This window comes from Epinephelus lanceolatus, chromosome 4 (genome assembly GCF_041903045.1).
Source record: "Epinephelus lanceolatus isolate andai-2023 chromosome 4, ASM4190304v1, whole genome shotgun sequence".
NCBI lineage: Eukaryota > Metazoa > Chordata > Actinopteri > Perciformes > Serranidae > Epinephelus > Epinephelus lanceolatus.
The window spans coordinates 16824274-16838778 of NC_135737.1; the positions used below are offsets into that span (position 1 = coordinate 16824274).

The 14505-nt window shown below is 37.8% G+C and overlaps 1 protein-coding gene across 2 annotated transcripts in view; it reads right to left on the minus strand.

Moving 5' to 3' along the window:
- Positions 1-4956: 4956 nt before the first annotated feature.
- Positions 4957-14505, minus strand: part of LOC117260215 (glutamate receptor ionotropic, kainate 1) — a 36529-nt gene continuing 26980 nt past the window's right edge. Inside the window, exons 8-16 of one of the 2 annotated variants that reach the window (XM_033632148.2) lie at positions 11851-11958; positions 11322-11363; positions 10847-10960; positions 10558-10761; positions 10219-10442; positions 7409-7527; positions 6971-7188; positions 6173-6398; positions 4957-6038 (exon numbers count right to left, since the gene is read on the minus strand). In XM_033632148.2, the coding sequence (XP_033488039.2) occupies positions 5749-6038; positions 6173-6398; positions 6971-7188; positions 7409-7527; positions 10219-10442; positions 10558-10761; positions 10847-10960; positions 11322-11363; positions 11851-11958 (1545 nt within the window). In that variant the 3' untranslated portion in view covers positions 4957-5748. The remainder of the gene's footprint in view (positions 6039-6172; positions 6399-6970; positions 7189-7408; positions 7528-10218; positions 10443-10557; positions 10762-10846; positions 10961-11321; positions 11364-11850; positions 11959-14505) is intronic. The other variant, XM_033632149.2, reaches the window with a different exon arrangement.

The following is a 14505-nucleotide window of genomic DNA, read 5'->3' on the forward strand; positions in this document are numbered from 1 at the left end:
CGTGATGCGTTCTCACTCATTGTTAACCACATTCCTTTTTTGCTACTTATTCTTGTAAACAAATTAAATTTATGTGAATAACAAATAGCACCGCCACCAAATATACAGACCTTGTTAAAAGATCTAAGTTTGAGGAGAAAACATCACAACATAGTAGGAATCATTGTATGACTAACAAGTTATTTACTGCATCTGCAGACCTGTTTTAGCTATGAATACCCATCCTGCAATAGCAAACTAGGATAACCTTTTGTTGAGATTTAAAGTTGTTGGAGTTCAGAGAACTATTATTTGAAATGAAACTGGTCTGAGCACTCCCTCTTATTTCAGAACAGAGAGGTGCTTGCATAAGGCTTGATCAAACAAACCAGGGTTAAACACAATAGACATTTTACAAAGGCCCTTTCAAAACTGAAGAAGCTATTTTGTCAAGATGTTTTTGTCTTATGATATGAACTTCCTTCTTCTCTGAGTTTGGGCAGTGCTGGCCTTGTTGTTTCGTGTCCTTTAAAATAGCTACTGTAGCATTTGGGGACAATGAAGCAAAAAGCAATCTCCTTGTGTTTTCCTCAGAACACAATCCTCAAGGTTAAAGTGGTAATTACATGGGCAACCCTGAAGCCACTAATAAAACTCATTCTATCTTTGAGAGGTCAACTCACACAGAAACACACACTGAAAACAAAGCTTTAACTTTAAACTAGACGACTGGTGTTGCATCTAAAAGTCAAAAGGATTAGATGGTGATAATGCCACAGAGATCAAATATCATGACACAGATCTGTAGAAAATCCTCAAGCTGATGTCTGTCAAAACTGGCATCACCTTCAGAAACCATAGCATTATGAACTGGACCCGTTTGTTTTCCCTCTCAAAAATTAGGTTTCTTCCCTGGTGTTTGTGTCTTTCATGCACAGTTTGGATTTTGGAGCATTGTAGCGCAAAAAGTAAGATTATCCTCTTTTGCAAGCTACACAGGAAGAGAAACTTGATTTGAGGAGGAAGCAGCTGTGCGGCATGGCAAGGTCAGAGGCCTGTAATCCGCGGCCTCATTCATGCAAGATTAAAAACCTGCTCTGAGTTCTGATTAAAAACGCAGGGTTAGAAGATTAAAGACCAGCAAACAAAATGAAAGCAGTTTAAGACCAATCCTGGAATTCATCAGAATACCAAAACCTTAAACTGTCATTACAACGTGAGATTAATGCAAACCCCCCTTGAACTCTGTATCTGTCTTGATATATCTTCTGTGTCACAGCCTATATTTCTTTTTTTTTTTTTTTAACAAAAATCTGGATGATCTCTCTCATTTCTCTCCACCTCCCCCGTCTCTGATTTTTTTTCTCACTGAAATTATTATTTTTTTAATCCTTTGTCAGTATGAATTGGCTCAGATTACTGTCAATAAAATTACCAGTCCTTTTACTCATTTATTGTCTTGAATTGTCACACAATACATGGATATATTTTGTAAAAGGGTTATGCACGTCTCTTTTACCTACTTTTCACAATGTTTCTGGTCATTATCCTCTGACAGACAGACTCCACAGTACTTAGGTAGCGAGGATTAAGAAACAGGAGGCAAGGGGAAAAAAACAAGGATTAGAAATTAAAACATCTGGAAGTTAGCTTGCTTGCAAAATTGCTAAAGCAGAGAATATATATGCTAATCAAACTGACAAACACTGTGCAGTGTAATACTCATGGAGCTGGCAGGACTTTTCCTGCAGGCTAACACTGACCACAAATGCAACTGTTGTCAAGTAGGTCTAGTTGAATAAGCAGCAACAATTACAGGTTACAGATTGTGGTTGCTAAAGGAAAATTTTTCATATCCACTTTTATTTTGAGACAAATAAACTTGTCCATGAAAGCTTAAAATCTAATTGTTAGAACATCCGAACAATATAAACCTGAATTCTTGATATGATAATATTGGTCTTCACCTCAGTAAACACCAGATTACTGAGTAATATATCAATTAGCTTGTATATTCCCTCTAATTTACAAGAATGCATCTTATCCTATGTGAATAGAAAAAGTGCCACTGCAGTGACCTCTGTCCATGGCCTCCTGAATGCAGAACTTAGGAGAGGATATCCATATAGCGGTATAGTATTGGAGTTTCACTAGCAGGGGGTCAAATCCTAGAGAAAGACACAATACTTGTATAATCAATCGAAACATAAGGTCCATGACCTTCTTGCAGCACATCAATCTTATAAGCTGTTGAGCAACTGTATCCTAAATGATTATATGCTGCAGTCACTTCATTTTGGGGGTAGCACAGAGAAGGGGGCTATATCCCATTGACAGGATTATATAAATGAGGACCATAATACTGTAATCTCCCAGAGAAATGAGAGAAACCAGGGGACGAGCCGACCCCAGCTAGCTAGCACCCTGGTCTGCAACCGTCAGATTAACAAGCAGCTGGTTGTACAGTGACAGATTACATTCACACTTGTTTTCTTGTCTCAACAGTCCTTGCTGTGTTGCATTTGTAACATTAGAAGCACAAGAAAAAGAGCCCTTAAGGACAAGATCTGTCAAAGAAGTCATACTGTATCAGAGCACGACTATTTAACCAGTCATGTGGAAATTGTTGGAATTTATTGGTGTCAAGAGCCAACTGGAAAAGCAAAAATGATGCCTGCAATTCTGCCAAGTACATTGGTTTTTAATTAACTTCGCTGTTTTGAGAGTTAGATTGAGCACGGAGTCATTTTTTCAGCTTAGCAGTGCAGAAAATATCCCCAAAGTTTAAGGGAAGCCATCATCCTTCAAAGTCACATACTGTAGTTTGTTCATGCATTTGATGTGTGCTGGTGTTGATGGAGTAAAATGCAAAGACATTTTAAGTGTTTGCCTGTATTATAATTGACAGCTGGACAGCTAGAATACCTGTTATCCAGAATTACCAGATCATATTACATGATCAGCTGCTGATTCACTTGAGTGCAATACCATTAGTTTGACAGTGAACACCAGTTACAAAATGTTGTCAAGCATATTTAAAGAATGATCAGTTCACTTGTACAGCTCAGTTGAATCACCCAATGCTGGTGGTTGAAAGTGCTGCTCTATGAACAATTTAAAACAGGGATATGGGAGTCACCTTTATTAATAAATTTATATCAATGAATAGAACAGCATTTATATCAAAATTAATTAAAAACTCAATACTCTTGATTGGTGCAGAGCAGACTGTTTCTTTTCTTTAAGTGTGTTTTGTATGGAAAAGAAACATTGTGTAATCCTGCCCTCCCCGTTGCTTGGATTTTTCTCTTCTTTGTTGTGCAGCAATTTAAAGACATGCCTGTTTCCTCCATCACAACACTGAAAGGAATGAGCTGGTCACATAGTAGATACAGTTTTAGAAGCAAAATGTGGTTGAAAAGGTAAAAAAAAAAAAACCACAAAAAAAAACACTGAAAAGTTGTCAGGGTCAAAATCAGGCAATCCATTGGACTTAAAAGCATCTTCAATGACACAGTAGAGTTCCAGTTGATGGTTTGATTTTGGCCTCACTGAAAAAACTAAACAGTTGAGCGTTTGCCATTTAGAGCAGAGCATTGTAAATGTCTGATATCACACATATGATTTTGCTATAGTTACACACTGGTGGCACCTGAATAGTTCAAATCTAGTTCAAATCAGATTACATGTCAAAATGTCTTGTGTCCCCCTTTTCAGTTAATGAGTTTGAATTTAAATCTTATATTTAAATTGTGAACAGGAATAGTAAACCTTAACACTGCAATGTCATTGCGTGCATACTGGTGATGCTTTGTTGACAATGAATGCAACACTAACATTGGATTCTCATTGAATGTGTGGGTTTTTATGTCCAAATTAGCATTATTTTAAAGCAATGCTGTATGTATAATGCAAAAAATCTGTCAAAAATGATCTATGTAATAATCATAATGACCAATCAATTGTAATTTTTGTTCATGAATATCAATCAATGGTTCATAGTCACAAGTATGATTATTTCAAATGTGAAATTCTGTCCCATCATCTTGAATGTGACACAAATCCTTTAATGCAGAGACAAAACAACCACCGTTCAGTAGTACCTGTCAGATTTGGGGGAAGAAGAATTTCATTACATCTGCAGGATTTTCTAATCTGTGTGACAAGGCCTGTACACCTTAAAACCAAGACTGTTTAATATGTGTTTGTAATCCATTACAAAATGAGGAAGTTATTTACAAGCTTTTAAGCCTTACTGAGGTGAATATGGGTCCGATGAGAGCTGAAAGCAGGCAGAGAGAAAGGTGATTTAGGGATGCAAGTAGCTACTGCCGAGCCAGTGGCATGTGTCATCTGCCAATGTGATGACTTACATGACCACCCACTTTAACATTAAAGCCAGAGGCCATCTCTCTATATCTTAAGTGTTCTAGGACTGGTTGCTTTACATTCTGTTATCTGGTGGTTTTAAACGCATGACAAGATGTACTGCTTTACACCAATGGTAAATAAGTTTGGGCAAAGTGCTATACAAATGCATAATAGTTGCTTAATTGGGGGAGTACTTGCAAGCAACATCTATGAATGCTAAAAATAAGACATTGGTGATATACAGTGTAGTGTGTTAGCATACAAGTAGGTTTTCTATAGTGCAGGCCAACAACAACATGCAAACCTGTAAACTCACAACCCCTGTTCTCTGATAACATGAGTAAAGTTTCTCATAAAAATTGTTCCAAAAAATGGCTGAAACAAATGACGAGAACAGAACAATGAATATTCACAATTGGAAAGCAGCAATTAAAAAATCAAACTGATTCTAGAAGAACTCATTTCATCTTTGTGTAACTCTAAGGGTTTGTGGATGAAACCTTGGAGACGTTATTTCAATTAACACAACTTATAATCGCTCCATCCAGTGAGGAAAAGGCTGTGCAAGCAAAGAAAGGACGCAATCAAAACCAAAACAACCAGAAATAAAAGGTTAAATGATGTAATGTTCTCACACAACTTTAGTCATTCTGAAACAATGCCAACATGACGAAACATATACATGCATGTTTGTGAATGTCATATGATACAAAAGCAAAAAAAAAGAAAGAAAGAAACTATAGACAGTAAGCAACTGATGGCCTGAGTGTCAAGCAACTTGAATAAAATCTTGTGGGAACACTCATTCATAAACAAAGTGGAAACAACCGTCATAGAGTAAATCAAAATTTTTTGAAATATATGAGTACATACAAAAGTGGTACGAAGTACTGTTGTGTCAAAGTTTCTGTGCGCTATAAATATGAAAATGCAAATATTTTTTATAACAGAACACCTTCACACCTACTGCAGTTGTCGGAATTTACATAGCAAACACACCTCAAAAGATAACACTTAGCATCACTTACCCACAATATCATGGCATGAGAATGCCATTTTATCCACACAAACAATGTTACAGTGTTTAGTTTTTTGCGAAAAAACAGCAAGGCCAAGTGTCATGATGTCAGAAGTCAACAACCATCTGTCATCATAAAAAAGGGTTTCAAATGTATTCTTCCAATTAAGACTAAAATGTTCATGTGCTCTACATCAAAACTACTGAAAACACTAAACTCAAAAAAGTATTTCTGTTTTGATTGTAACAATGCAGTTCAACACATTCAGACTTCAAATTTTTGTTGGCCCAGTGATTACTGTAGTCCTCTGAAGACAACAATGACAATGCAAATGTGTAGTAGGGTTCATTAACAGTCTTTGATTGAGTCCCATTGTGTGTTAATACTTGTTGTGCCATTCGCACTGACCAACACTCACCTCCTCAATGTCCAAATTTTTTCTGGATTTGTAAATAAACTCTCCAATCGCTACAAAAACTGAGAGGACTAGTCCAGCTGCCAGCACAATAAAGATACCCCCTATGTTCTCCACACCAAGAGCACTGGCCTCTTTGCTGTCCTCCTCTGGGCAGCCATTCCCTCTCCACCATTTCTCCTTCATCATGTGCAGCTTCCCTTCCTCCTGAAGCTGCAAGATGGCGATGGTGACCTTGTCTCTGTAAGGGGAGCCTACAGCAGGATAAAAAAACATTATTACTGCCATTACCAGCATCATAACCTTTGGGTTGGTTGTTTTGTAGACGGACAGGAAGCATTTATTGGTTATAATTGTTACTGTGTCTGTTGTTACTGATCTCTCTTACCAATCGGGGTTCCCACTCCATAGCCCTTTGAATCTATCAAGCCTCCAATCTGCGTGAGGTTGCAGTTACGCTGGCTGATGTACTCAATGCTGGTCGACTCCATCAGAAGAGCATAGTCCGTAGTTAGAACCCTCTGAATCCCCTCCCGGTTGTTTTTCACCAAAGCTGTGTTCTTCCTACTGCTCATGAATGCCCACATTTTCTCATAAGTTGAGATCTTAGATTTCTGTTTAATCAGAATCAGAATATATGGAAGTTAAAAACACAGCATCTTAATATTCAACACAGCAAACAACAACGCAGCGGACAAAAACCAAGACCGGTAATGTTGATGCATGGTCAGTGGTTGATGCTTCTTTCTAATATTTCAAATGAAACAGTATTTGGAGACTCTCTGCTGACTGGGGCAATAATCCTGATGGAAGGCAGGAGATGGGTTGTGACAAGTGTGTACAAATCTGCCCAAGTTCATTCAATTTTCTCTGTACATTCAGATAAAGCTGTTAGTGTGCTACAGACAACACAATAAATCCTTGAAATCTTTGTGGAAGAACTGGCCACAGGCTTTTGTTAATGTACGTGTATGAGGAAGTTTCTAAGATACTGACCTTTAACCTTACTCTTTTTCCCCAACCCATCAGACAACACGTCATCTTACTGTAATGACTGAGGACTGATGGCTCAAGGGTAAAACTTGTCAGGCTTATTAAAATCAAAAGTGGTCCTCTTGTTTGCATCCCTCCCCCCACTCTCGGTAGGTAGGTACTTTCATTTACTGCGGAGTGGTAAGAAGATTACCTTAAAAAAGGTCATGGTGGAGCCATCTCTCACAGCACCGTACTCTATTTTGGTTTGCTTGGCCAAGTCATCTGCAGAGTCGATTGGTGAGTCCATTCTCTCCACAGTGAGGAAGGCAGCCAAGTTAGCAGTGTATGAGGAGATTATGATCAGCGTAAAGAACCACCATATTCCACCGACTATCCTTGTAGAGAGGGCCTTAGGCATCAGTTCGGATCCTGTAAGATAACATCACAAGGTACATTGTGAATCCTACACACAAATACATCATGAGACAACAACGACATAGTATGTAACAAAATAGCCATGATACTGACTGTCTTCTTTCCCAGGCACATTCTATGTGCAAAGGTGATGGTAAAAGGTGCTCTACCAAATCTCTATCAGGTATGAAAAGAGCATGGTAACATAATACAATTATATATGCAATAAGTATACCTTGCTGCATAAGTGCTCCAACTCCAAACCAAACACTGTTTATTAGAGTGAAGTTGTTTTCAACCACATCAGAGTCAGGGTTGCAGGGGTGAGGGTTGTACCACTCATAGGGAGTAAACCTGAAGGTGAAGAGTTAAACAGTTAAAATTAGTAATGTAAATAAAATACGATGACTTAAGGATGACAACATAACACCATATTTAGGCCTGTGACACCCACTAATATTCACTTTCAGTTTTTCCAATTGTTTAAACACATTTCCTGAAACTATAGCTCAAAACTCTGAACACAAAACTGAAAAAAGTTAAACATTTTGTCAAAACTCCACAAATCTTTGCAAAATGAAACACTGCACTCAAAACCAAAACCAAAAGCAGCTATCATATGAGTATCTCATACAGAGCATCAATTAAACGCTGGTGTGATAAATTTCAAATACTACCATCAAAATACTGTTTATACTGTATATGTCTGGCTTCGTGAAGCCATGTTACATATTGAAAAAAAATGTAGCAGTTGTTTCCTTTTTCTACTTTTTAAAGATCAGGGTGTTTTTGTCCCAAAATAGGCTGCATACGGTACATACAGTATAAAAACTGTTGTCATATTTTAATATAATACTGTGAATAAATCAAATAAACATTGCATTGACACAATCATTATATCAGCACATGATACAATGTACATTTGTCGATACAGTAAGTGCCAAGGGAGAATGTATTTAGATTTTTTTTCTGAAGCTGTAATGATGAAATTAGGGCAAAACTTTTTTACAGTTTTTCTCGATTGTTTACACACATTTTCTGAAAGCATGCCTCATACTCTCAGAACTCTACACACAAATCAAAAAACACACACACAATGGGCAAAACCCCTCAATTCTCCTGCAAAATGAAACTTTACATTCAAAACAATGTTATTTCTTCTCAAAATGTTATTTTGTTTTCAAATGACACACACAAACCATCATATGAATAGACATTTATAAGAACCAGTTGAACACTGATGTGCTCAATGTAAAACACTATGATGAATGGAAAACACTTCTCCATTCATCATAATGACTTAGGCCTTTTTTTTTTGTTCAGTGTTACACTACAGACAGTACATACATAAGTGTTTTGTAAAATATTTTAGAATATTGTTTTTATACTCAGAACACACAAATACACGGTAACAAATATATTTTATTTTTCCCACAAAAACAATGTACACAGTGTACATTCCAACCAACACAAAGTTGCACATACAGTGGTCTACATACAAAACAACAGAAGAATTTACTGTATACAGTTACAGTAAAAAAACAAAACAAAACTATGCTGCATCCTCTCTTCTGTTTCGGTCTGGACACAGCACCTCATCCACATCACAAGCAATGTTTTCCCTGGCCAAGCAGCGGGGGAAATATCGCCTAGCATGGCAAATCCAGCCATGAAAAGCATCAACTGCTATATCTCCACATGCGTCTACCATAGCTTGGAGAAGGGATATACACGTTTGTGGATTTCGGTCATACACTTTCCATCTCCAGGCAGAAAAAGTGGCTCGGATCTCATCAGAGATTATGGTCCCTGGCCTTCCTCATCCTCGTCCTCCCCGTCCTCCTCCTCTTACTCTCACTCCTCTGGCTCTGGCTCTGCCTCTGTTTCCAATGTTGGCATCCATTGCTCCAAAACAGAAAAGCTCACCTGTTGCCCTTTATGCTAAAGCTCTGATTGCTAATTGTAAAACTGTGTGACAGGTGTTTGCCCATGTGATGAGTCAGTGTGCATAGTAGGGCAATTAACTTTAGAATTTTGAATGACAGTGTGTTCTTTGTGAAAACAAGAGATTTTCTTCATGAAAATTGTGCCAAATGCAGAGAATTGTGTGTAGTGTTTTGAAAAAAATGTGTTTTAGAACTGCAATTTGAGTGTAAAGCAGGAATTGTGCTTGTAGTTTAGCAGAATTGGTTCAGGGGGTTGGTGCATGAGTTACATGTTGTGGTCATTGTGTCTCAAGTACCAGTATTTGTGTGTAAACAATTGAGAAAAACTGTAAAAGGTATCAAGGCATTCCTCCTTTTCCTCCTCCTCCTCCTCCTCCTAATATCTGTTCTCCATGCTACTTTATTTTCCCCCCCAACACAGTGGAGGTTATCCGAGGCGTTTTTTTATGCTCTGATTGGACTATTTTGCCAATTGAGCCTGAACAGCTGAGATATGAGTGAGACCAACTGGTAATTGGGGTGTGGCATTTTGAAGGCCAGTGTTTTCTAGGTGAACAGAGTGTGCTATATGATGCAGTTTGTGTTTAGAGTTTTGCAATAATGTGATTTAGAATTACTACTTGAGTGAAAACAATGAAATTGTGATAAGAGTTTAGCAGTCTGGAGTCCTGTTGTTGATACTGGAGCTTCAAGTTTTCAGAATTCTCTGCATAGGTTCATTTTTTGTGTGTATGCAATGGAGAAAAACTGCATTACTACCTGCATTTTGGCTGTTTTCCAATGTATGTTGGGGACATAATGCAAACAGGCAAAAATTATATTGAGTCAACTGTGACCAAGGACACAGACACATAACTGTGGTCAGTTACTGCAGCAGTCCACAATGAATTGAAAGTCCAACTTCCCTGTAGCATACAGGACATCAAAATATTCAGCTAAAGTGGAATTTAGTTTTCTGGTGAAACAATGTTGCTTAAAGTGCAATCAACAATAACGAACATACTGTATGAAGTTAAGTCTAGCTAAAGCTATAGATAAGGATTTTTTACACAGACCAATCCTTTGGTCCTATTTATTAAAATTCGCTCTATGCTTTTACCTGGCAATAACAAACAGCACACAGCTGACCCCGAGGCATGCCAGCAGCACATACATCCAGATATCAGGGGACAGTGGGTTCAGGAAGGAGAACACTCCTGGGTTGGTGCCGTTGGGTTTGTGGTAGAGGATGCTGATCCCCAGCGTCATGAATGGCTTGGAAAAATCTATCACCTTTTCCCTCACATACGTGATAGTGAGAGGGGCCACGGCTAGGTCAGCCACCTGGCACAGAACAAAAACAAGACAACAAAAACATCAAGCAGAGCCACAGTCAAACACAGATGATGCTGCTGATTACACAGATATTCTCTCACATTTAATATTGATTGCTACTCACATGGTCAATGAGTTCTCGCACCATGCCGTTCCACTCCCCCTTGTCATTCTGAGCGCCATATTTGCCATCAGACACCAGCTTTACCTCATAGGAGAAGCCCAAAATGTTGGAGAGCTCTTTGAGCAGGTCCAGGCAGTAACCCTCAAAGCGATCATTCCCATACAGCGGCTTGTCAGATTTCTTATACATGACATAAGGATTTTCCTGGAATAAGGTGCATAATTGACTTCATTAGTAATGTTAAGACATTCCTGATCAAATGCTGCCTGATAATTACTTTAATCCATACCAGAATAGTTGTAACAATGAGGGTCCTGTTGGCCATCGAGTCAGTCACATTTGTGGATGAATCCTTGTTGTTTTCTGTTAAATTAAGGCCTGTTTGGGAGTTCCACACACCAATCTGTAAAGAAGAAAATATCCAAATAACCACACTGATTACATATCAAAGACCCATAGTTGCCAAGTCACCTTCACATGATCACGATAAGGAATGCAAAGAAGGTAAAAGAAACAAGTACTAGGAAGTAGAAAAATTACAGTGGAAGAACAAACTGAGATGAGAGCTTGTGGGAAAAGGAAAAGAATATAAAACACAATATTTGATAAAGAGTAGAAATGTTGAACATTTCTTCCCACCAGTACCTAAAACTTTTTTTTTTTTTTTTTGGAAAAAGGGGAGACATCACAGAGGGTAGCAGGTAAAGTAATTAATAAACAGTATCAACATTCCTTTAGTCTGCCAGGGCAGTTAGAGTACAAACCTTTTTCCACACTTTATTCAGGCGGTTGTTGCCCGCGATTGTCTTGCAGAAATAATAAAGAGAAAGCATTTTAATCACAGATCCCTGAGCTTAAAGAAAGAACAATTAATTTTGACTTAAAGACAAATGTGGAAAATAATAACTCCTCTGGTTACAGCTTCAACTGTGTTAACTTAAGTTTAATTCCTTCATCATGATAGGCTTATTAATAACCTGCCAAAACTGAGCGCAGCATTGTCAGTGTGATTAAAGGAGCATCAACTTTTGACCTCCATATGACAGCTACAACTATTTGCAAGAGCAATGTGTCAAAACAGTTCAAAAAGTTCCTTTTCTGAGGTATAATTAGTGCATCAGATTTTAAGATGCAGTCTATTGTTTTATAGACAAGTCATGTTTCTGCAATTTTAGAAAAAAGGAGATTTCAGTGAATAGTAGTGGCCCTGTTTTCCAACTCTGTTCAGCTCTGCCATGAATGTCTACAATAACAGTCTGCACTGATAGTATAGACACGGGTCAGATAGTTCACCTTCTCCAAGCCATCTTCCTTTAGGCTGATGACATCTAAATCAAATTCTTTCCGCAGGCCGTCCGTCTTGTTTATAATTATTTGTCCCGTCAAGCCGTTCCATTGTGCCTGTGGCAAAGAAAGAGAAGAAAAAAAACCAATGAATCCCTCGGTTTTTCATTTGTGTCATGAAATTTTGTCATATACATAAATGAAAGTCAAGTGGAAGCCTGGAAAAATTAAAACAGTTCTTATAAAATTAATAATTGATGAGTGCTGCATTAAGCTAAGAACACTGACAAAGGCTAACTGCATCTTAATGGACATTTGTGCATTGGCTGGATCCTCAATGGAAATATTAAGTATCTCTGTGTATGTAACATGGTGGACAGTAATGTAAATGGAGCAGGCAAGCATGGCCTCTGAGTGGAGAGCAGCGGGTGGGCAGCAGAGCTCAGAGATATTTGAATGCGGTTGATAATGAAGTGAGCTCAGCTGAATAACAGTCAGGTTAAATCTCTGTTACAGAGGGCTTAGAGAAATGAGCTGCATCTCAATTTTGCACAGACAGAGGAAGCTGAGAAGCCAGTTTCTTTATGGGAAGATGGCATATCTGCAAATCAATACACCTACTGTAAATTTGCAAATGTTCAGCCCATGGCATTTTATGATTTAATTTTTTTTTTCTGGCAGCGAATCAAAGTGCTCTGAAGATAGAATTAAAGCACCAGTTCACCCCATAACACAAGTCTTCATATATCAAGCCTTTTAGAAACATGTGGTGAGGGTAGATCCAAGATTTAAAGGCCCAGTGTGTAGGATTTATGGGAATATTTTGTGACAAAAGGAATATGGAATCTAATATAATAATTATGTTTTGTTAAGTGTATAATTACTTGAAATAAAGAATCGTTATGTTTTTGTTGTCTTAGAATGAGCTGTTTTTATCTACATAGGGAGTGAGTCCTTGTCCATGGAGATCATTAAGTTGCACTGCCATGTTTCTACAGCAGCCCAGGATGGATAAACCAAACACTGGCTCTAGATAGGGCCATTTGCGTCAGCCACCATAATTAGCAGCCCCTCCGTGCTGAAAGTGTTGGGAAATCACCAATGAAACTTCTTTATTCAGCGTTTTTACTGGTTTAAATCACTGGATCTGTTTTGGAGTGGAAGACTTCTCTGCAGATAATTTGGCTCCTGGTAAAAGCTTCCTGAATGTCTGGATCTTAAGGTATCAGAGAAAAATGGTGAGCACAGATTAGCAGGTGCTAGATTAGCTGTCCATCTCTGACATGCCAAAAAGCATCAGAGAAACACTAATTTGTAACGTGATGTCATTTTAATCAGGGTTGTTACCAGTTGTAATGACCTGGTCCGTTTATTTTTCAGAGGAAGGGACCTCTGCAGATAATTTGGCTCCCAGTAAAAACCTCCAGAACGATGGAGACTGAGGGAATCCTAACTGGGAGAAGTTTCAGCTGGTTGCAATCTGCAGTCCTTACCGATAGCTGCCTCTAAATCCCCCTGAATTTTACACACTGGACCTTTAAACCACGGACCTTTAAACCACGGCCACATTCCTATTTGAGGCTGTTGCATTACACCTGAGTGAGGAATGATGTAATTGCACATTGATGAAAACAAAAGCATGCTGCTGCTTTCTCATTTACATATTAGGGTTGCAACAGTATAAAATTTTCATGGTAAAATAACCATCTCAGAAAATATTGTGGTTTCAATGTATCACAGTATTACAAAATTATTATTATCATAAGACTAAATGACCCTAAAAGCAATGAAAATGAGAAGGGTTATTTTTGGTTGAACAAACAAACAATTGAAACTTGAAACCATTTTTTATGGAAGTATGTGCTAAAAGTCCTGCTTTTGAAAACAACTGCTATGAAGTTGAGATTCTCTGTCCAGTTGCATTTTTGTCAATATTGTAGATAAGCAAATGTACACAGTATGCTATACCTTAAAACTGGTATACCACTGCAACCCTATTACATATTATTGCTGAAAAACTGGAAACTTATGACTGATAATCTATGCAGCTCGTTCTGAATTTCTTCTTTCTGCACAAACATAATACGGTTGGTGTTCTTCAGAAGAATGTATTTTTTAGAAACTGATTACAGCAAGGCCTGTGGATTATTGTGAGTAAGCTTTAGGGGGGTAAGTTAATATGTTTGAAAATGGACATAGCTGATGGGCTTTTTCAATGAACTGAAGCTGATAATAATATCAAAATACATTTGGGAAATAAAGCTGGTATGTGGAAGAAGAACAGTGTGACTTGTTTATCTTTGAAGGACTTGTGTTGAAGCTCACACTAATACAGCTCACTGTGTGTGAGCTCTAAGAACTAGAAATTATTGGGGACACACAAGCCAATGCCACTGAGCACATGGTACAGGCAAAAGCTTCAAACCACCACATATCATACTGAGATTCTCATACGTACTGAATAAATTACTTTTGAGGGGTCTTTGAGTGAACTGCCCCTTTTGAACTGCAATTAATTAGAATCTAATCTAATAATCTTGGTAATTAATTTAGTGTTATGCTACATCATGGGGTCATTAGATTCTACGATATATCTATCTATCTATCTATCTATATCTATATATATATCTATATATCTATATATATATATATATATATATGTAT